At 38.1% G+C, this 24947-nt stretch overlaps 5 protein-coding genes across 6 annotated transcripts; 2 read left to right on the forward strand and 3 right to left on the reverse strand.

The window, feature by feature from the left end:
* Nucleotides 1-1761, forward strand: LOC113783831 (cytokinin riboside 5'-monophosphate phosphoribohydrolase LOG5). The gene is made up of 7 exons (XM_027330063.1): nucleotides 1-117; nucleotides 391-488; nucleotides 578-608; nucleotides 753-852; nucleotides 1091-1161; nucleotides 1257-1400; nucleotides 1681-1761. The coding sequence occupies exons 1-7, from the start codon at nucleotides 1-3 to the stop codon at nucleotides 1759-1761; spliced, it is 642 nt and encodes a 213-aa protein (XP_027185864.1).
* Nucleotides 1762-6978: 5217 nt separating this feature from the next.
* Nucleotides 6979-9213, reverse strand: LOC113782585. Its single transcript, XM_027328466.1, has one exon. The coding sequence runs from the start codon at nucleotides 9211-9213 to the stop codon at nucleotides 6979-6981; it is 2235 nt and encodes a 744-aa protein (XP_027184267.1).
* A 1357-nt stretch (nucleotides 9214-10570) lies between these two features.
* On the forward strand, nucleotides 10571-12402 carry LOC113783355 (NAC domain-containing protein 22-like). 2 transcript variants are annotated; one of them, XM_027329466.1, is made up of 3 exons: nucleotides 10571-10850; nucleotides 11044-11351; nucleotides 11472-12402. In XM_027329466.1, exons 1-3 carry the CDS (start codon nucleotides 10679-10681, stop codon nucleotides 12087-12089), a joined length of 1098 nt encoding a protein of 365 aa, XP_027185267.1. In that variant the 5' UTR covers nucleotides 10571-10678; the 3' UTR covers nucleotides 12090-12402. The 2 variants fall into 2 exon arrangements, with proteins under 2 accessions (XP_027185267.1, XP_027185268.1); XM_027329467.1 differs by having other exon boundaries at nucleotides 11475-12402.
* A 3796-nt stretch (nucleotides 12403-16198) lies between these two features.
* Nucleotides 16199-16633, reverse strand: LOC113782586 (glycine-rich protein 5-like). Its single transcript, XM_027328468.1, has one exon. The coding sequence runs from the start codon at nucleotides 16631-16633 to the stop codon at nucleotides 16199-16201; it is 435 nt and encodes a 144-aa protein (XP_027184269.1).
* Nucleotides 16634-18088: 1455 nt separating this feature from the next.
* LOC113783499 (serine/threonine-protein kinase BSK1-like) lies at nucleotides 18089-24002 on the reverse strand. Its single transcript, XM_027329648.1, has 9 exons — nucleotides 23258-24002; nucleotides 22921-23056; nucleotides 21964-22097; nucleotides 21703-21808; nucleotides 21147-21232; nucleotides 20297-20485; nucleotides 19122-19286; nucleotides 18929-19042; nucleotides 18089-18583 (listed from the first exon to the last, which is right to left on the reverse strand). Exons 1-9 carry the CDS (start codon nucleotides 23633-23635, stop codon nucleotides 18323-18325), a joined length of 1569 nt encoding a protein of 522 aa, XP_027185449.1. The 5' UTR covers nucleotides 23636-24002; the 3' UTR covers nucleotides 18089-18322.
* Between the last annotated feature and the right edge of the window lie 945 nt (nucleotides 24003-24947).

Consider the following 24947-nt stretch of genomic DNA (forward strand, 5'->3'; position numbering starts at 1 on the left):
ATGGAACAAAAAGTTGTTGCCAGATCAAGGTTCAAGAGAGTATGTGTGTTTTGTGGGAGCAGTTCTGGGAAGAGAGAATGCTATAGAGATGCCGCACTTGAGTTGGGCCAGGAGCTGGTATGTACCATGTAGCACTACTACTTATACTCTGTCTTTTTTACCCCCCTTTTTTTTTGTAAAAAAAAAAATAACTTTCCTATCCCAACAATCTTGGAGCGCAGAGGAGGCAGACGACGATAGTCAGTTGTTATCCTTATTAGCACTGTACTAGTTATGTTTAGATAATTTTTCATTGTTGTTAGTATATGTGTGCGATTGATTGTAATGGGGCTCCGGGCCCTTTTTCTTCTCTTTTGTGTGTGCGTTTGGGTGGGGCGTTTTTGCATGAAGGTGGCAAGAAAAATGGACCTTGTATATGGCGGGGGAAGCATTGGGTTAATGGGTTTGGTTTCACAAGCTGTTCACAATGGAGGCGGCCACGTTCTCGGGTATGTACTATGGTACAGTGACAGCATTCTTCTTTCGTTTCTAGCTAGAAGACTAATAAAACTTTTGCAAATGAATACTTGCTCCGCAGGATCATACCCAAACCCCTGATGGGCAAAGAGGTATTTAGATCCCTTCATTCTTGGATTCTTTTGTTTTTTGTTTTTCGTTGGAAAGCCTTGATCTTTGATAAAATGCAACAATTGCATTCCGCAGATTTTTCATTTTCTTTTGGTTATGATCCTGATCTTGGGTTAACAACGCAGAAAACTGGGGAAACAATTGGAGAAGTGAGACCGGTGGCTGGTATGCATCAGAGAAAGGCTGAGATGGCCCGCCATTCTGAATGCTTCATAGCCTTACCAGGTTCCGCATTTATGTTGTTGCCATTTATGTTCTTGGGGCTGTCTCTGATTTCATCCATCCTCTCCTCTGTTTAGTTTATGGAACTTTAATTTTACTTTGGAATATAACTCCCAAATTTCATACACCGTTGTATATATGCTCAACGCTTATTGCTGTTAATCTGATCAGCTGAATTTCATCATCCACAGGCTGGGTATTTGATTGACTGAGTTTTGTGGCGGTTTTTTTTGGCTTTCAGGTGGGTACGGCACTCTGGAAGAGCTATTGGAAGTCATCACATGGGCACAGTTGGGTATTCATGATAAGCCGGTAATCTACAATTGATGATTCAATTCTTTCTGAGTTTACAATGCTAAACTGAAGAAATAGAAATATGTCGATGTGTATTTGTCGATGTTTTTCAGGTGGGATTACTAAATGTTGATGGTTATTACGACTTCCTCCTCACCTTCATTGATAAAGCCGTGGATGATGGCTTCATCAAGCCTTCTCAGCGTCATATCTTCGTCTCCGCCCCTAACGCCAAAGACTTGGTTCAGAAACTGGAGGTGCGTGCCGGCCTGTGTTCCCCTCCCCTTTTTTTCACTTTTCTTTTTTGCTGAGCGAAATATTTCACCAATGCACAGAAGTCAATGAAGCAATAAGAATCTTCGAACAGTTTCTCTTCTCTTCTATGGATAAACTACTATATTTGCTATCATTTTTTCTTGGTTCCTTTTTCCTATTGTGGGGGTGGGGGAAGGGGGTTGCAGGGGATTTGCAGGATGCGTTGGCATGTTCTGGTGATTTGATAAAGCTGGTAATTGCTTTCTTTTTGGGGTGCTATAGGAATACGTGCCAGTGCACGATGAAAGCATTGCTAAGGTGAAGTGGGAGGGAGAGCAGCAGCAGCAGCAGCAGCAGCAATAACAGCAGCAGCAGCCATCAAACCCGCAAGTGCCAAGTGGGGTTCAATGTTTTGCAGGATAAGAAATTGATTGTTCTCAGGAAGGGAGACAGGTTTGTAGATAAGGGTAAAAAAAAAAAGAAAAGCAAAAAAACAGAAAACAAAAACAAAACAAAAGAGGGAGTGGTGTCTTGGGATCACTTCTTTTTGTCTGATTTTGGTATATAATTGACTGATTAGTGGGCCTGCTCCCCAAAGAGAGCTGAAGGGTAGCTGTGGTTGGTTTTGTGGAGTGGAGATGCCTCCAACCTGATCTTCTTGCCGGACAGGACAAAGAGGGTTTTGAAAGAATTTGCTAGTTTCTTTCTTGTCCTTCTTTGGTGTGGAAAATATGCTTCTGTATGTATTGCCATCTAATTTTGAATGCGTCCGTAGCTATATATCTAACAAGATACGATGATTTTATTATTATTGTTATATTCTACTCCTTAGCACTTATTTACTAGTACTAAATGAATGGACAGCCATTTTCCCAACTGCGATGTCTCGAGCCTTCAGGCGGGATAGCTCAGTGATAGCCTCATTTCATTGGATCTTTATCCAGAGGTCATCGTTTTGAGTCTTGCCCATTACTGTGTAGTGCATCTTTGGGGCGAGTTCTGCAACATTAACTCATTTTAGTCTATACCCGATTTCATCTCTGCCATTGGGCTTCAATTTAGTGTAGCAGTCAGGCGTGGTTTTTTTTTTTTTTTTTTTTTATTATTTGGTTGTTCCTTGTCTAAGAAAACAAAAAAGAAAGGAGAAAAGGAAAAGTTGTTTGACCTATTTGATGGCAGAACCTTTTAGCATGTGTTTTCCAGAAAGTCTCTCGCAAAATAGTACGTTGAAATGAAATCATGCACTATGATTGTCCTAAGATCCAAAATGAAATCACGTACTATGATTTCCCTAAGATCTGTTTGGATCGATGGATTTGACATGGATGTATTTGAAATTTATATCTATATAAATTTGAGGAGTGGCTTTCTGTACGGTTAAGTCAGACTGCTTTCAACTCTTTTATAGCATTTTGATTTTTTTAAAATTCTTATATATCCTTTCATGCCCCCCTTTGAATTCAAATAGTTAGCAGTGGATTTACTTATATAGAAATTTGGTTTGAAATCTATTAATGTGAGAAAAAATAAAGAGGAAACATCATCAAACCTACTAAAAGTTAATAGTTTGGATAGCAAATTATTTTAAATAATATTTCACTTATATCATAAATATATTTTTCATCACACCTTTTTATCTCACATACAACACATCACAAAAAATGCTACAGTAATTATTCCAAATAATACTCTATCCAAACACACTCAACGAGCAAATTAAAAAACCTAAAGTTTACCTTCTTAGTAATAAAGGGAAATAATATTCATTGGTTATGGATTTAAAAAATCAAGGGTGGTACCATTCATGAAACCTAAATTATGCAATCACTAACTAAACAATAAAGTACTACTAGCCTTTAGATATGGAAATTTTTATTTGAAATCTTTGTTTATGATGAAAAATACTAATAAAAACAACACCAATTCAACCCAAAATTTTAAAAAAATAACAATACAGTTTAAGGGAAAAATATATACGATTTGACCCTAAACTATATCTACTTAATATGTGTATGTCTGATCCAATTTTGACCCTAATTAAATTTGAACAAGATTACAAAGCCCAAACGCTAAGAATAGCCTTGAGTATTATTGATTATTTTATGTATTCTTATCACTTTCTTCATATGTAAATTTTTAACTACTATGCCATTTTTTTATATAGATTTTTTTGTAGTAGTTAGGGGTATTATAAGATATTATTAGTTTTTTATTTGCATTTTCAGATACCGATACTATATTGTAAGACTGTTAAACCAAATTGCAGGTTATGATTTTCTTTTTCTTCAAAATTTATCTATTCAATTTTATTTTGAAAGTACAAATATAAGTATATTTTAAGTGTAAAACCAAATTGCAAGTTATGGGAATTTTTTCTTTTACTTTAAGTTTTAACTGTTCAATTTGAGGGTTGAATGTGGATTCAACTTCTCCTTTGAAAATTTAAAATTATTCAGTTCAAAAATAATATAAAAAAATAACTGAATTCTCCTTTGAAAATTTAATTTTTCTATACTTTTGTATTGAATTCTCATTTTTATATTTTACTCGCCAAATTCACTTTATAATGGTGTAATATTGACAATATGTTAAGTTATATTATGAATAAAAGTTGGAAAAATTAAGAGTCTTCGACTAATAGATGAGAGAAGTGCCGATCGCAATTACTACAAAAAAGAAAATCCCAACATACATAGAGCATATTATATACACATGTATATATGTAATTCTTATAAGTATATAAGAGAATACTATAGATTTTTTACAGTATAATATATATCGAATGAAAAATTATGATATTACTTTATTCTAATTGGACAGGTAAAAGAAAAAGGGAGAAGTAGGGGAAAGGGAAATGGAGGAGGTTGGGGAGCTATCCAAGTGTTTGGAAGAATGATGAGGGGAAAGAGATAGGAAATTGAGTGGCAAGAATAGGAAGCTAGAGGTATGGGGAAAAGAATGGTGAGGAGTTAAAGTGTGGTAAAAAAAGTCGAAAAGGAAAGTGAACAATAAAATTGTGCGAAAAAGGGAGGGAAGAAAGCAAGGAATTGTGGGAATATAATGAAGGTGACCAAAAATGACAAGAAGGATGCCATCGTGGTAACTTTTGTTTTGAATATATAATAAGTAGTAGTAAATAGGAGCTTGTTCATGATTTTTTATACTTGGTACAGACTATGAGGACACTCGGTTGGAATAAGCCACAGCGGAATACTTCAAGGCCGTTCTTATTCATTACAAAATGCGATTCTTTGGAAGTTAATCTATCGGGAATGTGGGGGATTTCAGGGGGGCCAAAACCCAAAAAAAAAAAAAAAAAACCATAAAGATCGACAAAAACAATAATAAAGCTAATAAAGTAAAACACAAAATTTGTCATGTGCAGATAGGGTTGCAAATAAATCGAGTTTTGATTTAATCGAATCGAGTCTTGAGTTAATTTTATCAAACTCGAACTTGACGAGCTCTCAATATAAATGTTAAGTTTGAGTTCGACTCAAATTTGAGTCATATCAAGATCAAGTTCAAATTTAAAAAAATAAAAAATAATTATTTTTTTTAAAAAAAATAAATGAAATAATAATTTTTCTTCACAAATAATAAAATATTAGAGATATATATGTAATTTTAATATTAAATATATATATATATAATCGAGTTAGCTCACGAACTAACAAATTGAGTATTTTTTAATTCAAGTTTGACTTGATCAAGTTGAATCAAGTTTTGACTCGAACTACTCGCAATCGACTTGACTTATGTACAGCCCTATGTGTAGATTAGGGCACGAATGAGTAGAGTATTCACGTACATCAAATTGATATGGTATATTTTTCTACAAAAATTTCTAAAATAGCAATCCTAACGGGCGTGGCCTACAAACTATACAAATGGTGTCTCGCAAAACAGTTCCCCAGCTTGAGTTGTCAATAATAATAATATAAAACCCGGCTGACTCATTTCCACTGCTACTTACTGTAATTTCAACTTAGAAAGGAAGTAAAAAGTGACAAAGAAAAAGGAAAAGAAAAGAGGGGTCCTTACCAATGGGATGCAAGTGTTTACTTTGAACTAATACGACTCTCGCAAGTAGATTACTCGAGCAGAAGCTCCTGCGATGTGCAGTTTTCAGGAAAAAGTCCTTGACGAACAGAAATATGAAATAAAGCAGAACATGCCATGAAAAAATTTTTGGTTAGCTGTTGTACTAGTAGTGTAGTGCATGGCTGCATGCCCAATTCCTCAATGAATATACATACAGGGTACTTGGTTCACAGGCAAATTTTTCTTCTCACTTCTCATGGCTTGCTGTATATATGTCGAGGACAACTCAAAGCCTCAACTGAATTTTGACATAGAAACTTGTGAGCAGTGAAGGGTGTATTTTCTATAAGATAGCATGGCTCATGTAATTAGCTTTGGCCAGCATTGCTGAGTACACGGTCCCAACTCCCAAGTGGGAGATTTTTTTTTTTTTTTTTTTGTGGTTAGAATGTCTATTTTGAATTTTCGTGAATATTTGCAGCAACTGCTATGCGAATACTAATATATGGGGATAATTTCAGAACCCTTGTCTTAGGTTTCTGATAATGTTACCGGCCTCCTCTTAACTTTTAAAAATATCATCTACCTCCCCTAATTCCTACTTTCGTGTAACATTTCAACCCTTGTCATAAAAAGTAAAGGGAAATTTTTTCTTTAAAAAAACAAGTGTTAAGAAAGAGGAAATCTTTTTATGCCACAAGCGCCCTTCTATAGCCCTATTTTTTGTTTTTTTTTTACTAGTAACGATAATAGTTTATATAACTTATTCTATTCTAATCTAGTGATAAGGGAAAGGCACAACTAGTGGTTGGTGGGAGGTCAAGGGTTCACCAAGACTTTAAAGACGTTTTGGTGACCAAGAGCCTCTTGGATTGTTGGCTTCTATAGTCCTACTTAGAGGAGTAATTTTGTGCAACTACCGAATGAAAATTTCAAAGCAACATCACGAGAACTCACTCAACAATGCCACAGGACTGGACTTAAAAGGGGGATACATGCAATCATTTTCAAGTTACGGAAAAGGAAGGTGAGTAGAGATGGTAGTAACCAGCTAAAATTGGAGGGCATAACTTGGAAAGGACCGGCCGTGACAACGGTCGAGTGAGTCCTTTTCCTGTTAGTTACGGAACTTTTAGTTTAGCCAATTATCAAAATGCATATGAACGAGGTTTTGTGCAATTAAAGCAACTTGCGAGTCTTTCCCGTATCTAAGTACTGCAGCACATCGTTCATTTGTAGAGGACACACCATAAATAGTACTATTTTTCTTTTACCGTGCCAGTAACATTCCTGTAACTTAATTTATCCTAATTTAGTGAAAGAAGAACCGATGCGAGTAGAAATTCCATCGGAGAAAGCTACTAATAACAGCAAACTTTGTACAAAATCTAATCGATTGTAGATTCTATCTTTTTTTTTTTCCTGAAACGATAGAATTTTATTATAATAAGGAAGTAAAATTACATAGGTTGAGCAAGGGCTCAAATTGGTCTTTACAAAAGTGGACTAGGCCACTGATGAACTGAAATTTCATCCTCAAAGTATAATCATAGCTAATCTACTCAGTTTAGTACTGAGTCTATCCATAGCAACAGGCAAACTATCAAATGAGCATTTCCTAAACATTGAGCAAAAGTCTTTTATGTCGTCCAAGTGAGTTGCCAGCCATAAGTTACCAAAACCTTGATAGCGTATCATATTAAGAACCTTACTGCATGGAGTTCGAATATTGACATGCTGCCAACCTTTGTCCTTGAGCTTTTGGAGAGTCAGTTTGATAGCCAAGAGATTGTCCAACACTGCTGAACCAGTGCTTCTCTCGCTCAGTATCCAAGCATCACGTCTTTGGCTCAGATTGTTTTCTGCTGTCACCCCAATTCCCATATTTTGGCCCTCAACATGTTGGCCCACCTCAACACTGATGTTCAGCAAGCACTCCTCATCCCCCATCCATACCTCCTCATCTTGTGCTGTTTCTGTTTCGAGAATGCTCATCTGATGTTGTTTCTGTTGTGATTGTTGATACTCCTCCCACTCCTTCATGGCTTTCCTAATGACTTGCATAGGATGTCTATCCTTCCCTTCAAATTCAGCTTCATTTCTAGCTTTCCAGATCTGCCAAAGTATTTCCACTGTTAAATTTATGTGCTCCCTTCCCTCCTTTCGCACCTGCACTTCCATTAAACTACTCCACCATCTGCTGAAGTCAGGTGTGTGCTCTTTAAGTCCATCCCACTGGAGGGGTGCCATCCGCCATATCATTTGTGCTTGTTTGCACTGAAAGAAAATATGTTCCACAGTTTCAGTATTTTCCCCACACCGCTTGCAGATTAAATCACCTTTGCCCGTACGTTTATGTACTACCTCCCTACATGGCAAGGCTCGGTTCAGAATTTTCCATACAAACAGCTTTTGTTTGTGTTTGATCTTCATCTTCCAGAGCTGTTTCCAAGCTTTCCCGCTCCCTCCCTCCCAGCTTGTCTCTCCCTTATCTCTGCCGTTGCCTTCCAACCAATTTTTCCTTCTTGTTATTGCGTCATATGCTGAACTCACTGTGTACTGTCCATTCTCACTATGGCTCCAGGAGTAGGAGTCTGGTCTGCTAGTAAGACTAATAGGAATTTTGAGAATCTGTCTGGCTTCTGTCGGATTGAAAGTTCTAAACACCAGAGGTGCATTCCATCTGAAGTTACAAATCAGGTCACTCACCTTACTCATCGTACAAGTTGGGGGCTTTGTGGACACCACTTTACCTTCTTTGCCATCCTGGATCCAAGCATCCTCCCAAATTCTAGTGCCTCTGCCATTCCCTATCTTCCTCCTTGCTCCTCTTCTTACCTCCTCTCTTGCGCTCATCATGCTTTTCCATATCCAAGAGGAGTTGGCTTTGGCTTCGCAGCTTAGGGGTGACTCATGTTGGTAATACTTGGCTTTCATCACCTTACTCATCAGCAGGTTTGGGCAGGTGAGAAGCCTCCATATTTGTTTACCCAACAATGCTTTATTAAAGCCTTGTAAGTCTTTAAAGCCTAAGCCACCGTTATGCTTTCCCTTTGCCAGCTTTTGCCATGAACACCAATGCACTTTCCTTTTGTCATTTTCCTCTCCCCACCAGAACCTTGCCATAAAAGCTTGAATGTCTTTACAAAGCTTGACTGGAAGCTTAAAACATGACATTGCATAGGTTGGCATTGCCATAGTTATAGCTTTCATTAAAACCTCTTTGCCTGCTTGGGAGAGTTGTTTATTGCACCAACTAGCAACCGTTTTCTGACATTTATCTCTGATAAAACCAAAGATCTGGTTCTTTGTTTTGGTAATGACCATAGGCAGCCCCAAATACTTCCCTTGATGTACCACCTGGATATGTCCTAGTCTACTGCATATTTCCTTTTGTTCCTCAGGTTCCACATTCTTGCTAAAAAAGACCGAAGATTTTTCCATATTTATCAATTGTCCTGAGCCTTGTTCATACATTGCCAAAATCTTCATCACTTCTTCAGCTTGATCTTTGTCAGCTTTGCAAAAAATGAGAGAATCGTCTGCGAAAAAAAGGTGACTGATTGATGGTCCAGCTCTACTTATCTTCAATCCTGATAGCTTGTGATTGTTCTCTGCTTGAGTCAACAAATTGGAGAAGCCTTCGGATACTAATAAGAAAAGGTAAGGTGACAGCGGATCACCTTGCCTAATTCCCCTTGAAGGTGTTAAGTAACCTTTAGACTCCCCATTTATATTGAAAGAAAAAGTAGTTGTGGTGATGCACTCCATTATCCAACTAATCCAAATCTCACTGAAACCCATTTTGTTCATCACAGCCTTCAAAAAGCTCCACTCCACTCCACTCCACTCCACGATTGTAGATTCTATCGTTGATACAGATTTTATGAAATAGAACTATTACGTGTATATCTTTTTTATTTTTGAACCACAATGTGCAAATTTAAAGGATTGCGACGTCATTCCTCTCTTTTGGTGGAGAAAATGATGGCAATTACATTTGAAAATTCAAGGAAATTTCCCCTCTTTCTTTTCTTTTGTATACTAGTAAAACAAATTGAGTTCTTATTGTTAGTAATCAGTCAGTAGGGTGACCTCTTCAGGCACAAGGTCACTCAATTTGGTCTGGATGCCTAACGTTCACTGACTGCGACCGGGCATTGTGATTGATTTCCAAGTTGGTCATCATCGGGAAGACTTCCAAGTCAATTTGTCTGTTTCTCTCTGTCTCCCTCTCTCTCTCTTTTCTTGTCCTACACATTTCTTCTTTCCATCAAGAAATTACGCGGAATTTCTTTATGCTTGGGGCTCTGATAGACAGACAGGTGTACCTCTTTGGAAAGCACCCAGTTTGGACAACCTTTTTTTTTTTCGAAAAATTGCGTCGTCGTTTCCGTGATCACATTTCTCTATTACCTTTTTTCCTCGCATGCATCAAATCGTTACAGTATTTTTTTTTACAAAAAATCCAAAAAAATGCAATCCAAACGAGGTGGCAAAAGAAACACCATTACTCTCTACTCTGTCGATCCGATCAAGGTGTTCCAGTTCGTTTATAATTAACAAGAATCGAAATTCCGGTACTAATGATCTTTTCAGCTCGTATCAAAACTCGAAAAAGCTTCAAAGACTTGGAAGTCAAATTTTCTTGGTTATAATTGCCAGGAAGAGTTCCGTAGTGTGGAAAATAGTTACTACGACCAATTCAAGATGTTAATACATGTTTGATCAAAATAATTGACTGAAATTAATGGTTCAAGGATTCCAAATTTCAAAGATGATGTGGTGCAAGTTAGAAGTGAAATTCAGAGTAAAAGTCCAAAAAAACTGAAGAAAGAATTAGAACACGAACGAAGAAGAGACGTCCCATGTTCACAATGAGCAGGCTATTGGCTGGTTCTGTTGAGAAGAGGGGAGGGGAATGTGGTCAATTGGACAGCACTCCCAAAACCGCGTTTAATCAATCCTGTTAACAGACTTCACTTGTGGACTGTCTTGTCTCTCTAAACTGCTGTCGGAGAAAATTTCCAGTAATTAATTAGGATTCCACAAACCAACCAACCATTCTTCGGAATATATATATATATATAAATGAAGCCTGCCTCATCACTCCCACCGCAGTTCCAACTGCAGTTCCATAGCGTTTTCTTATAAGTAGTACGTAGCTGAGCCAAGGTGTATTTTTGAGTTTAGTTACAGAAGTTTTCAGCTAGTCATAAAAATATTAGCAGAAAGAATGGATGATTCGACGACATCAAGTGATCTTGAGCTGCCGGGGTTCAGGTTCCACCCAACGGAGGAGGAGCTTCTTGATTTCTACCTCAAAAGCACGGTACTCGGCAAGAAGTTGCACTGCGATATAATTGGTCGTCTCAACATCTATGATCACGATCCCTGGGACTTGCCAGGTAAAAATTCTCAAAAGCGTCATCGTTTAAATTTGTCATTCCTTCATTCTTTGTTTCTTAGCTAGTGTTTTAGCTTGTGGGGGTGATTCTTTCATCCATTCTTTAGTTTCCTGGAGTTTTGTTCTGATGGGATACTGCGTTTACTAGTTAGAATGCTGAGGCATATGCTGAACATTCTGCTTTGAAAGAACAGGGCTGGCGAAAATTGGGGAGAGAGAATGGTACTTTTTCGTGCCTCGCGACAGAAAGCATGGGAGCGGAGGCGGCGGAAGACCCAATCGGACCACCAAAAGGGGATTTTGGAAGGCAACGGGATCAGACCGTAAAATCCTGAGCTTATCCAACCCTAAGAAGATGATCGGGCTGAAGAAAACGCTGGTTTTCTACACAGGCAGAGCACCCCGAGGATGCAAGACTGATTGGGTCATGAACGAGTATCGCCTGCCTGATTATCATGATCGTGATCATCGCACTTGCCATTCTCTTTCCGGCACCCCCAACGTACGCAAATCCCAGAATTCTAGTTTGTGCATGTTTTTTAATATGCTTACAAATTCATTAGGAGCACATGAAATTTAATTGCATGGCATGGCCTGGCCTAGTAATAAAATACTTTTGCAGCAGGCGGTGGTTTTGTGCAAAATATACAGGAAAGCAACTTCACTGAGGGTGTTGGAGCAGAGAGCTGGTGTCGATCAACAACAACCAGAAGAAGCCAAGGCGTTGTCGATCCCCGTCCTCCTCCACCACCACCACCATACTAGTAGTACTGATTATTATTACTATGCTTCCGGCCGGGATCCCTCCTCATCCCCACCATTAATAGACGACGCTGCCTCAATTTGCAATAATATCCAGCAACACGACCTCCCAATGCCCTACCATCATCATCCTCTGGCCTTCAAAAAGGAAGACGAAGAGCTATCATCCGGATTAGACAAGAAACACGTTGCTATTACTCCTGCTAGTCCTGCTAGTACTGCTGATGACGACGAGGAAGACGACGACGACGACCACGATTCCCTTGAATGCAAGGGCAAGTCCAGGACTTGCACAAATAATCTACGGTTGCCATCAACAACAACAACGGGGAAATCTGGAAACAAGTTGGCAGAACTTCAGGTACCATCCAGATTGAGCATGGACTGGATGCAGGATCCTTTCTGGGCTCAATTACGTAGCCCCTGGCTTGACAACTTGGCCACCCCTAATTACCATGCTAATGTGCTCAACTTCTGAAGATGAAGATCAATACCTGCCGGTTGGTGTTGAGACGATTGGATTGGATTTTTATATAGTTTGGGGGCTACAAATTTACTAGTGGTGATCATGATCAACAACAGACTCGTCTCGATAGCCTGCTGCTCCCAGACTCAACCAAAATGTCACAAATTAAGGGTAAGGGTAGGCCAGCAAATAAAATGAAAAGAAGCCTCCAAATGGGGCTGGGTTCCATTTCACTAATGCAACTTTGCCGATAATGGATAGGGTATTATTTGAAATATTATTTGTAATATTTTTTGTGATATAATGTATGTGAGATAAAAAGGTAGTTGGGAATGTAAAAATGTGGATTGAGAAATGTGTTTATGATACAAGTAAAATATTATTTGGGATAATTTTAATATCCAAACAAACCCAATTTTGTCTCAACGTTGACTAATATTTTATTTATTACTCCCAATCAAAATTTACCAACATAATAATAATAATAATAATAGTATCATGGGTTGACTTGACTCGTTGACCGGAGAAATTCCCATGGGGAATGGATGCGGGGTCCATTCATCTCACGCTTCTACTACTGGGTCTACTGCGGCCTTTTTTTGGAAAAAAAAAATTTTCTCGTTAAATATATCTTTTCGGGTACTTGGACTTTGGACCCCATGCATTATGCAATTTAAATGTTGAACCGTTCGTACGTTCCAATTGATTTGAGCGTGTGTCCTAAAAGTAGGGTTGATTTTATCTGAAACTTGAATTAAAAGAAATAATAATACCAATAAATTAAGAGGTGTTTGGTTCGTATTTGGAAATCGTAATCAAACACTTGAGTATGGAATGGATGTCACGAGTTAATCGATCGATAGCAGGGAATTATAAGAAGGGATAATTTCAGAAACCTCCCCTGAACTTAGTTGTAGTAACATGATCAGCCCATGTCAAAAAAATGAGCATTAAAAAAGTATTTTGTGAAGTGAGATGATATTGTTGTTCCACATATGCCCTTTTTCTTATCCACAACTTGTATTAGTAAAAAAATAAAAAATATTAAAAGACATAAATAATTAGTAAATTCTAGTAGGTGTAAGAGCAATTAGGAAAAGTGCAGTAGCAACAACTTGAAGTTTCAGTTTGCACCGATGGCTAGTGCAATGGCCATATTTTTTAGTTTCTTTCAAAAGCACATAAGCGGCTCAAGCAACTCAAGAAATAATTTATTTTTAGTGTGATTATCTAATTTTGAGGTAATAAAAAATGGCAAGACTGGAACAACCAAAGGGCATAGTTAACATGATACTCATCATAAATATCACACCTGGTGCTGTATTTATATTCATCCAAATTGTAAAATCAATTGGATAAACTCTCATAACAAATGTAAAAGTGTCACGATACTGTACCAACCATTTTAAGTATTTTCTGATTATATAAGAAGAAAACCAGTAGTACTTGTCAGTTGGATTGTATTTGGAAGAAATGTATGACTTTTATTTGATGGCTACTACTGTAACTTTACTAAGAGATAATAAGCAACAACTTATTAGTTGAACTAGTTAGTAAGACAACACAAGTCACTTGACATTAGTTCAAAATTGCTATAATTGTAGCAGTTGTAGTACTACTTAACTATTGCTGCAATCCAAGATAGTTTCAAAATAGCATTTGCCCCAGATGAATGAAGCAGACAGTGAGGATTGCAAAGCCAAATTTCATGACCATTGATTATTTGTCACTAATGCCAACCATTTACAAAAAGCAAGAGTGGGTAGCATGTGAATAATCTCAATGCAAATCAACAAATTTTAACCTGAGAGAAGCCATGCTTTTCTCCTTCTTTTCCCTCCATTTTGCTATCTTCTCCAAGTTTTCGTCTAAGACTGTCCTTGTGTTGCACTTTGAAGTCATGTCCAATCACAAAAAATGGCGCCATGTTGGTGCATCAATTAGTGCCATTTCTTAAGTGCAATAACATCGGCTTATTAGAGATAGAACCACAGTTAATATCATTTAATTAGTTCATTTATTTAATGACCTAATTATATTTTTCTAGAAATTCATTTCTCATCAGCCTTTTATGCATTAGGGCAAAGCAGTAAATTCATTCCAAGTTACATTAGCAATAGGCTCCAAAATCAGTTGAGGGAAGGTCAGTGTTATTTTCGAAACCTTATGGGAGGTCAGTGAAATTGTTAGAAACCTCAAGGGAGGTTTCTAAAATTATCCCTTATAAAAAACATTCTCATTAGGGGTGGACACGGGTCGGGTACTCGCCCCTAACATGATTTGGCTAACCCGACCCTAATATATCGGGTCATCTATTTTGCGATCCTAACCCGCTCCTAAAATCTTCGGGTACCCGAAAAAAAGGGGCGGGTCATAGGGTACCCATCCCTAAAAAAAAAAAACTATTTTCCAATAAAAAAATTGCTTTCCACTTAATATCAACATATTTTTCAAAAAAAATCTACTTTCCAATTAATATTAGTAGAGATACTGTAATCAAAATCCATACATCACCATTCTCACACATTTCATCCAATAATCAAACCAATCTCATAAATTTAGTGCATATTAGAATTACAATATCTAATAGATAAAACGAAATTTCATGATAATTTTGAGTACATCACCATTCTCATGCATTTCATCTTTCTACAACATAACAAACACAAGGATAATAAGTAATTGGCAACTTTTTCAACTTCCTTAAGGATGTTATGGTACAAGACTGCATCCCAAATGAGTCGACTGTGGAATCAAGTCCGGAAAAGAATTGAGCAGAACTAATAATTTTTGGAGAAAGTATAACCAAAATAATCTTGAAAAATTTTCCCCAACTTTCTTACATCTTTGGAATAGACCTTATGGCATTAAAGGTGACGAAAAAGAAAAATAAATTTCTCCCACTCAAATAAAGGAGACAAATTTAAGAGACATAATTGCAATAAAATAAATAAATAAATGAAAGACACAAATGTTTTAATTATCTAGCTAACAGAAAATTAGAGCTCTAAACACAAATCTTTGATTGAATTGATGAAAAATTTGCGGGAAAGATCGATGGAGGTAGAATAAAAATGAAAAAGGATGAAAGGGATGAACAATTTTTATAATAGAGTTTCACAAATTTTTCTTCATTTTGTTCATTTGGTTCATGCTTCACTAAGAATATTCGTTTTTTTCAGACTAGATGAGGAGGGGCGGATCATATGAGATTAGAATATGAGGCTGTGAGCCACTTCACTTACACTTAGGATTAAAAATTATAAAATTATAAAATGATCCCTAATTTTTTAATATTTATATAATATACCCTGCGGGTCGGATACCCGCGATTTTTTATTTTCCTGATCCGTACCCATATCCATTTTTTGTGGATACCCAACCTGCATCTGACTCGTTAAGAAAAATCGGATCGGATATCCTATTTTTCGGATCAGATCGGATCGGGTTTATCCTTGAGTAATTCTCATAATGGTGAGTTACCAAAACGTAGGTATAGATATAATTACTTTTGTTACCAATTTTCTATCCCGTCGTTCCTATTTACGAAATAGTACCCCTATGTATATATATATATATATATATATATATATACACGCACACATATACAGACACACACACATATATACAGACATACATATAAGCTGCAGTAGCAGTAACAGTAGGACTCGATAATTGATGGAACAATTGACATAATGAAGGATACTTTGCAGTACACATCGATGCAAGAGCTTTTAATATAGTATTCAAATTATACTACTACTACTAATTATATCTGAGAGATTAGTAGTGGACGAGCCCTCCTCGCTCTTGGCCCATCCATACGAAGTATTATACTAGTAGTGCTATATAGTAGTATTATAATGTAGTACTAATATTGAATGATATATGGAGTGAGTGTATAGTTTTCTTAACAAGTAGTAGTAGTGGGGGTGGGGTATTTATTATGTATGCTATTGCCGAATTTATTATGCATGCAAGGAACTGAAGGAAGCTTCTCCCTAGTTCCTAGTTCTTCTTGTGATCTTTGATTCCTGCAATTTGTCTGATAGTAATGCACGTAAGAGCACTAGTACAGTATATATGTAGCAGTTGTAATACTAGTGGAGGTCCGTGCACTCTCAAGGCAGGATCCCGTGGCCGCCTCCAAAACCACCACCAGCTCCTCCGCCGAATCCTGAACCACCATTGATACCTCCTCCGCCACCAAGCCCTCCGCCGAACCCTCCTACTCCTCCTATTCCAATCCCACCACCCCCACCAAAACCCCAACCAGCTCCGCCACCTAGGCCACCACCAAACCCACCCCCACCTCCGCCTCCAATTCCGCCAGAGTCACCTCCGCCACCATATCCAAAACCACCACCAAAGCCACTGCCCCCGTTAACGCCTCCTCCGAAGCCTTCACCGCCATTGAACAGGAACTTGCTGTCTTCTACAGGGTCGGGGGAGTTGGACAGAAGCTTCGACCTTGCGCTGCAGGTAGCGGGAAAAAGAGCACCAGTGAGGACAAGAGGCAGAAGAAAAAGCGCCTGATGAGAAGCAGCACGAATCATGTTTTGCACAAATTGGTTACTCCGCCTCGATCGCATAATGTGCTACGTAAATTAGTAGGACCACTGAAGCACTTTCTTTCCTTCCTTTCCTGCGTGTTACAAAGATGGTAGCTTTGGTTTTGTGTATTGCATTATATATAATAAGCTAAGATAAGAGAGCGGACAGCAAAGGCAAAATTTGCCTGAGATAGTTAATTACTCTTAATTAATATTGGGTGTGTTGTACTTTGTAGGGTAATTAATTGAATACGCTTTAAAGTAAGTTTGGACAATTAATTAACTCAACTCTCTCTCTCTCTCTGCATGGGTCTTTAATGAGGATTCCCCCAAATAACTCTAATTGAATAACACTAGTTGCTACTAGTAGTTTATGTTTCAACTCATTTAAAAAAAAAAATATGGGGAGAAGAGAATTAATTAATTGGATGAAAACAGCTTAGTTAAATCTTGGAATGAATTAATGGCCCATTCAATGGTAGGTAATGCTGCTCTCCTTGGAATGGCTTCAAATTAAGCAGTAAAAGTTGAGGGAATACTACTTTTACAGTTTCACCCCCAATAAAAAAAAATTAAAAAATGCTAATCTTTTTGTTTTTTGTTTTAGGATTTTTCTAGTAGGTGTTCACTCGTTAACACGCCTACATTTCACGCAACCTACTATGTATGTGCACATATTAACAATTACTACTTTCTCTTGCATTTATACACTTTCTCTAATTAATCCCCATGCATTTATATACTTTTTAAATTAATTTTATATTTTTAAAAATCTAACACCTAAAATACATCATGGCACCCGTTAGATAGATCTTTTTTTTCATATAGTGTAAGTGGAAGAGTTCGAATTACTCTTCCTTCTCCCGATCCACCCGACCCATCCTCCCCAACTTAAAAAAAAAAAAAGCTAACTTTCAAGTAACTCGTAGACAATTTTACTTGCACCTTGTATGCAATGGATTATTTCTCTCATTTGCATGTCCACTAACTCACCAATGCAAGTGATTCAGTAGCTAAGCATTTATTGTGATTAATTTGGAGGAATGTCATTCTATTGGAAGAGGAGTAAACAAAAATGATCAACATGGCGCATAGTTGTTAAACTCGATCCGATCCAACGGTTGAACTGGTCATAGAATTGAGCCAATTTAGCAATTGGATCGGAGTTTGATTTGAACCGTTTGACCCGAACCGCCAAACCTGTGACCCGCTACACCTAGTGATTTTTTATGAACTAGGTGAGTTTTAAAAATTTTTTTGAAACTACCTTTTTACCCAATTTCATAATTTGACTAGCCATACCAACATAAGTATTGTCCTCAGATGAGAAAATTTGAAAAGAGATTCGAGACTTAGGGTTTCTTTATTTCTTTGACACTTAAATTTATCATTTATGTTTGTATATAATATCAATATGAATTCATGAACTAAAAGACACGTATGGGTATGACTTGTGTGTGAACTATGAAATATGAAAAGCTTATGACTTGTACAGTGCACGTAAAATATTAACCCGGGAGAGCCCAGACTAAACAAGCTTTCCACTGATGCAGCCCTGAACACATTCTCTATGATACAATTGAAATGACAAAGAAATAACTACAGCTTTCTATTCCGATTTTACAGATTGAATAAAAAAAAAAGACGAGATCAAATCAATGAGGCCATGCCTTTGTAGATATGGTTTTATTTTCATGATGATCCTGATCTCCCACCTTTCTGCCTTTTCTCTTCCAGCCCAGCAGCCTCATTCAGCATGTCAGCAGCATCCTGGTGCATGTCCAGTTTGGCCAGCGCCACCGACTGCATGTAGAAAGCTGTTGGCCAATCTGGGTACACACACTGAGCTTGCATTGCGTCCCTAAGGGCGGCATCCGGTTGATCGCACATCAGATAACACAGGCTCCGCCTAGCATAAACGGTTGGAGACACCATGGTACCAACATCTATAAACTGCAATCAAACCCAAAAAAGCAAGCATGGTCATCACAACCATATAGCATCTGCAACTACATAGCAACTGCATTTTCATTCTTTAAAAGAGAAGCATGATGGCACAGCATCCCCAAAGTATGATATCAAATACTATTATTATTGCGTTCCACTGAATAAAATAAAACTATTTCCAGATGCAAGCAGATAATAATAGTCCCCCAAGCATACTCATCACAGCAGTCAACAGGCTTGCGCAAAAACCACCTCCAGAGTCTGGAGCTAGGATAGGTCTCCTCATCAATCAATAAGCAGAGTCTCAATTGAGTGGCAATACTTGTATCAAAGTTTCTCATACGTCCATACCTGTGAATAACAATCTATGGCAATTTTAAAATCCCTATCACGGAAAGCAAAGTCTCCACGTTTCCTTGCGTCCAACATATCCTTCATTTGCTGGGTCCACTCTTGAAAAGACAACTGAAACATTTAAAAGACATCTTCTAAGAACAGAATCAAGAGACAAGGAACAGAAGGAAGTACTGTACAGGTCAGATACCTCATTTGTTCCTTCATCATCCCGGTAGTGCGTCATGACCAGTGTCTGATGGATTGCCGTGAGGTCCATCCTGGAACAGGCCTCTCCCATTGGAGAGAGAGGACGTTGTGGAGTCAACGGGGTTTCCTCATGCTTCGAAATTCCAAGCATGACATGAGACGGAACCTGAAACTCAACCATTCGTGTCATATTTTTGAAGCTTTCAACCTTTTACATTAACTAGAAAAACCATACTAATTTGAGGAGTGACATGAAGCCTCATTGAAACCAGTCACCATGACAGCAGATAATAGTGCCAGAGAGCAGGAGGCATTTTTGAGTTGGCTTAGATGCAAGTCATTCTATATCAAAAGAATTTGGAATGGTACAAAGGAGGAGATGGGTCATATTCCCACAGGTACAAGTGATATATTAGATTACTTGATAAACCAGCCTCATTCATATACAGATTGGTCGTAGGATAATTCAATTTTTACAGAATATAAAAGGATAGATGAAGATGCCTGACTCACTTGATCATTTTATGAAGGGGGCCTAAAGCAATAACAGATGCTTATTGGAGCTTCAAGAGACTAATACGGCAGAGTTTGATATAATGTTGCCACTTAGATGTGACTGATTCTGCATCTTAATTAAGCAGAATACACGCAATCCACATCTTACACCTAATCTATTAGATATCACTCGTCCAAGCTGAAGGAGGTCAAAGATAATGGGTTACAGATTCTGGAAAAGCACCATGTATTATAGGCATAGAATCTTTTAAAAGCTGGCAAATTTTATAACTACAAATTTTGGATTAGTTGTCAAGAAGACCTATTGGGACAGGTTAAAAAAAGAATATCCATTTCCATGTAGGTGCTCACTCGAAATACATATAAAGATGAAGATAGCTATACAACCAGGTCGTGCAAAGCACGTCTATTATTTTTCTAAACTGCTACCATTCCTGTTGGCCAGTTTGCGGGGGTCTTTGGGGGGTGAGGAGTAAAGAATATGCCCTCCTTCAACCACCTTAAATATAGTTAACGTGGCAAGGCAAAACAGAGCAAGATGTGGACAAGAGAGCTGGTAGAAGCGAAGCTAACAAGACCCACGGAAAACAAAAATGAATACTGAAACATGAAGCTTGTATTGCGGCAAAAACTTAAGAGCTTGCAATTTTAAATTCTTACATCAGATTTGGGCTGTAATGGACCTAGTTTAGAAACTAGGTCCTTTGTACTGGGCCGTTCCCTAGGTTCAGATTGCAAGCATTGAGAGGCTAGACCGACAACTACAATTGCTTCTTCTGTGGAGAACTTTCCCTCCAGATGTGAATCCATTAAACAAAAGATATTTTTACCCCGTATCATATCAAGAGCCTGTAAAGAGCAGAATCTAGCAAATTAATAACAAAATATTAACAAATACTACTTTGCACTGCACAATGACAAAATATCCCAATTAATAATAAATTATACTTTGCACTGCACAATATCCCAATTGCAAGAGGCAGAGGCAAAGAGCAGGCAACTGAGTTTCAGGATGCGTGTAATTTGGCATAAGTAAAATATTCTGAAAAACAACTAATCTGCTACTTGAGATATGCATGGAAGGAGTAGAATCTAACTAATTTACAATGTCCAACTGCAAAGTATTTCCAGATTAGTACAAGTATCTGTTCTTTTCTTTTCAAATTATTCTAGCTAGTAAAGATGACTCATCATGCATATTAGCTTGAAGACAAGGTGTAACCATCTAGCTCAGTTCTTCCTTTTCAAATCTTTCTGGTATATAACTGCCCTGCATTACTTTACCAAAGCTACATGAATGGAAACTTTTTAGACCTCCTTCACAATGGGTTTGACCCATTGCAAAGCCTTCTTCAACGCCATTGAGGGGAAAGAGCATTTTAATCACGATACCTAAAGGGGGCGCTTACCAACTCTAAGGAAATTTGCATGATTTACTAGGAAAAAATTGTTAAAGGAGCCTTATACTGCTAATGAGCCTCAATAAAAAAGGGACAGAAACAGCAATTACGTGGCTTGGAGGGATGTGCTTTCCACTTAGCAAATCCAAAAGAACAGTACCAAAACTGTACATAACACTCTCTGCTGTAACCCTTCCTGCAAAAAGATAATAGAAACTGCAATAAGTAGAATTCCAAGTCAGATAGTTAAGTCGTATACTGAACCTTTGGAGTATACAAATCAACAATATGAATGGAGTTTATGCTCAAGCTCGAGGCATGATTTCTGACAACAAGGAGCAAGCTGCTACAGCATCCTCATAACTGTTCAGAATTGAAGTATAGCATCGTATGCTCATAAGAACAAAACTCTCCACCACCTTTTAGCATATTGCACAACACTATACACGCAGAACATATGTTTACAAATGAGCATAGCTCAAGCGCTAAATTCAGCAAAAGAATGAACAGCTCCAAAGACCAGTGGAACAGTTGAACAGAAAGAAGGTATAGAAGCCATCTTAAAAAACAGGAAAAAAATCAAACTTGAGAAAAATATAATGCAGTAGTTGGTAAATAATAAATAACTAAACATGTATAACTTTCTTAAGCTGGAGAAATATTCACCATTTCTTAAATACTCTGGAGGAGTATAAGCAAGATTTGTGCTATAACTTTTACCGTCCCTACTATTCTTCATCAATCCGAAACATGACAGCCGTGGATCACCATCCTGCAAAGTAAATTCCAATTCCAACTCTCACCCTAAGTAACATTTAGAAGTCAAGCAAGAAAAATTCGACGTGTGCAAGCAAACATAGTAAAAGGGTCAAACTAGTGCTCATTCGTTCAAAACCAAAAGACCAAAAAAATAGGGCTCAACGATACCTCATCAAATAGAACTCTGTAAGCATTTAGATCATGATATAATGGACGTCCTTCATTGCTGCAATACTCTAAGGCTTCAGCTATATGAAGTGCTACTCTCAAACGCATGGCCCATTCAATGGTCTGACTCTCCCCTGTCAAGTCAAGTACAGAAAAATCCCATGAATAAATGCCAATGAGTCAGGAAGCCATCCACCCAAAGCACATGAAAGATAAAGGTTGAAAAATTGCTCTGAGAAGTACAAAGTGTACTATTCTCGTCCTGTTCAGTGCAATAAGAAACATTTCCATCCTTAAGTTTTTTACATGACGAGAATTTAGCTTCTAAGCTACCCGCTTAGAAAACGCTTCTAGTTCCAGGATAAAAGGATAAGCTAAGCAGTGTCGCAAGACTGTGGCTGGGCCTAACATATAGTATGAAAAAACTGATGTTTGCAATCCAACCTGTTTTTCCTTAAGCCAAGTAATAGAGTAACTTAGATTCCAGGTTTTTTTTTTGTTCAGAAAAGACTCTTGTATTTTATAAGATCAAACGGATTTACACTTATGGGGCAATTACCTCTACATCATCCCTGGATTTTTGGTTAAGCCATGAGGGAAGCAATGTCCCCATGTAACATCATATTTAAGTTTGGAGGCAAATTTTGCCACACTATGACTAACAAGATTACCTTGTCTCCTAACAAAAGTAAACCTACAAGAGTCAAAATCCTCCCTCAGTCTAGCAATGTCCCGTAGTAACACATTGAGGTAACTGCAATCTCTATGGTAACACATTGAGGTAACAAGACCTCGGGTATATGTTAAAGAAGACATTTTTATCACTTCCTAACTTCTGATTCATCATTACAAGTCTGAAAAAGAAAATTTTCCCAAAACAATAAAAAAAAAAAAAAGAAGAAGAAGAAGAAGAAGGGAAAGCAAAGGTAGTAGTAGTAGTAGGAGTATCGGTCTTACAGTGAAACAAGTGCTTAGCAAGAGAATCATTGGGCATGTACTCAGCAACCAACAACCTCTCATCCCCATCACAGCAATACCCAATCAAATTAGCCAGCCTCCGATGCCTCAACTTCCCCACACCCCACGCCTCCTCCTAAGGAAGTTCAACAAAGATTCAAACCACCAATAGTCCAATACCAAGCCCCCATCCCACCAGCAGAAAAAAGGGCAAAGAAAAAGAAACAGAAAGCTTCCATCGTTATAGTTAACATTCAAAAAAATGCATATATACGCCTTAGAAGAAGTATAGCCGCGCCCAAAACAAAAAGGAGTATATGTATAAATATTGACATACCGCGAACTGTTTGGGGTCGGGCCAGGCCAATTTGGTGAACTTCTTGACGGCGATCCAGCGGCGGTTCTGGAGGCGGCCTTTGTACACAAGATTGTGGGCTTTTTCGCCGCTTTCCGAGACTATGAAGTCGGAGCTGAAGTTGTTGGTGGCAGCTTTGAGGTCTGCTAAAGGGAACTCAGAGAAAGAGGGGACTCCGGCGATGGTTCCCGGGACAGGTTCGGCAGTAGGAGTAGCAGGAGGTGGGTGGAGGAAGGGTGGGGTGGTCAAGGTTTTATGATTGTGGTTGTGGGGCTCGATGTTGTTTTCCTTTTCCTTCTCCTTCTCCTTCTCCTTCTCTGGGTAAGTCTCCGACTGAAATTTGGATTCACAACAGCCCATGACGATATTACTCTGTATGTTATGTTATTAAGAAGAAGAAGCAGAAGAAGTAGGCGGTCAGGTCAGTCTGGTCTGGATGGTTTCTCGCAGCAGTGTATCCGTCTGGACCCAAAAAAAAAAAGACTCTGTCTTTCCTTCTTTTACTGTTTATTTCTTTCTTTTTTGTTCTCTAGATTGAATGAGCAGGCAATACTTGGAGGAAGCCAACAGGAGGAGGAGGAAGAAGAAAAGCGAAATGAGCAGTGAAAACGAAACCCAACACACGGACAGGGACACGGGCGCTTGTTTGGAGCTCACTTGCGATTTTCACCATAATTGATGATGGGATGGATGATAACAGTAGTAACTGCGCTACAACACTTTACCATCCAATCCAAGGGAGCAAAAGCTTTTTATACCGCACCGCTGCACACACCACACAGCACCACTGTGACTGGGACAGAAGACAATAATAAAAGAGAGCTTTATTACAGAGCCAGCCAGCTTCCTGCCCTTTTGATCCTGTATTTTCCGGGCTTATTTTTTATAAAGAAGAAGATAAAAAGAGAATAGTGCACCACTACTAGTGTTGACTCTTAATCACGGTTGAGAATTTAAGAGCAAGCTGCAGATTTGGGGATGTGGATGTGAATTTGGGTGATAATTGAAGAATGAATGATTTAATTATTACTAGTATGAATATGATAGCAATATAGCTTTAAATAAAGAGCAGCGGTATGCATTCACCTGAATTTTTTGTGAACATTAGGGAAAGAAGAGGACCTGAAGAGATTTCAGGATAATTTTAGAGGAGACTTAAACCACTACGGTATCAGACGAATGCATTGCATACCTGTCTGAATTTTTTGAGCAAAGTCACTTTAACGTGACAAATCGCCCCACCAGACTTTAATGCATTGGCGGTGAGCACCAACCCAAAGCGGGTGATTGAGAAGCGGTACTCGATAGTAGTGGCTCATTTTAACGTCCGCTGAGCTCCAAGAAAAGGCATCTATCTAATCTAAATTCTAATCTAATCTGGTGTTATCCCTTTGGATAACACAGTAGTCTCTTATCACAGATGGCAGAATTACAGGGAGGGTTACTGAAACAAAGAATCCAAGCAAAACAAAAGTAGTAGTGTTTTGATGGCCTGACGAGGAGGGAATGGACCCTTATTTTCCTTTTTTGGCTGCGAAAATGTGTGGATCTGTGCAAGAAAATAAAATTAGGGAGTTGACTAATGGCTGGAATTATTTGGAACCCCATGGAATTTATTATTATTTATATACATAGAGAGAGAGGTAGGTATCATCCATCAGGAGTGTATTCC

This window comes from Coffea eugenioides, chromosome 9, assembly GCF_003713205.1.
Source record: "Coffea eugenioides isolate CCC68of chromosome 9, Ceug_1.0, whole genome shotgun sequence".
In the NCBI taxonomy this organism is placed as follows: Eukaryota; Viridiplantae; Streptophyta; class Magnoliopsida; order Gentianales; family Rubiaceae; genus Coffea; species Coffea eugenioides.

Bases quoted from the DNA above. Each gene is read 5' to 3' on its own strand.
- LOC113782586 (XM_027328468.1), bottom strand. From the start codon at position 16,633: ATGATTCGTGCTGCTTCTCATCAGGCGCTTTTTCTTCTGCCTCTTGTC.
- LOC113783499 (XM_027329648.1), bottom strand. From the start codon at position 23,635: ATGGGCTGTTGTGAATCCAAATTTCAGTCGGAGACTTACCCAGAGAAG. The intron at 21,809-21,963 runs GTATCGTTGAGC...TTTACTTTGCAG, and splicing joins ACAGAGTTCTATTTGATGAG to GATGGTGATCCACGGCTGTC. The intron at 19,043-19,121 runs GTATCTGACCTG...TAAATGTTTCAG, and splicing joins ATGATGAAGGAACAAATGAG to TTGTCTTTTCAAGAGTGGAC.
- LOC113782585 (XM_027328466.1), bottom strand. From the start codon at position 9,213: ATGGAGTGCATCACCACAACTACTTTTTCTTTCAATATAAATGGGGAG.
- LOC113783355 (XM_027329466.1), top strand. From the start codon at position 10,679: ATGGATGATTCGACGACATCAAGTGATCTTGAGCTGCCGGGGTTCAGG. The intron at 10,851-11,043 runs GTAAAAATTCTC...TTGAAAGAACAG, and splicing joins CGATCCCTGGGACTTGCCAG to GGCTGGCGAAAATTGGGGAG. The intron at 11,352-11,471 runs GTACGCAAATCC...ATACTTTTGCAG, and splicing joins CTCTTTCCGGCACCCCCAAC to CAGGCGGTGGTTTTGTGCAA.
- LOC113783831 (XM_027330063.1), top strand. From the start codon at position 1: ATGGAACAAAAAGTTGTTGCCAGATCAAGGTTCAAGAGAGTATGTGTG. The intron at 489-577 runs GTATGTACTATG...CTTGCTCCGCAG, and splicing joins GGAGGCGGCCACGTTCTCGG to GATCATACCCAAACCCCTGA. The intron at 1,401-1,680 runs GTGCGTGCCGGC...GGGGTGCTATAG, and splicing joins ACTTGGTTCAGAAACTGGAG to GAATACGTGCCAGTGCACGA.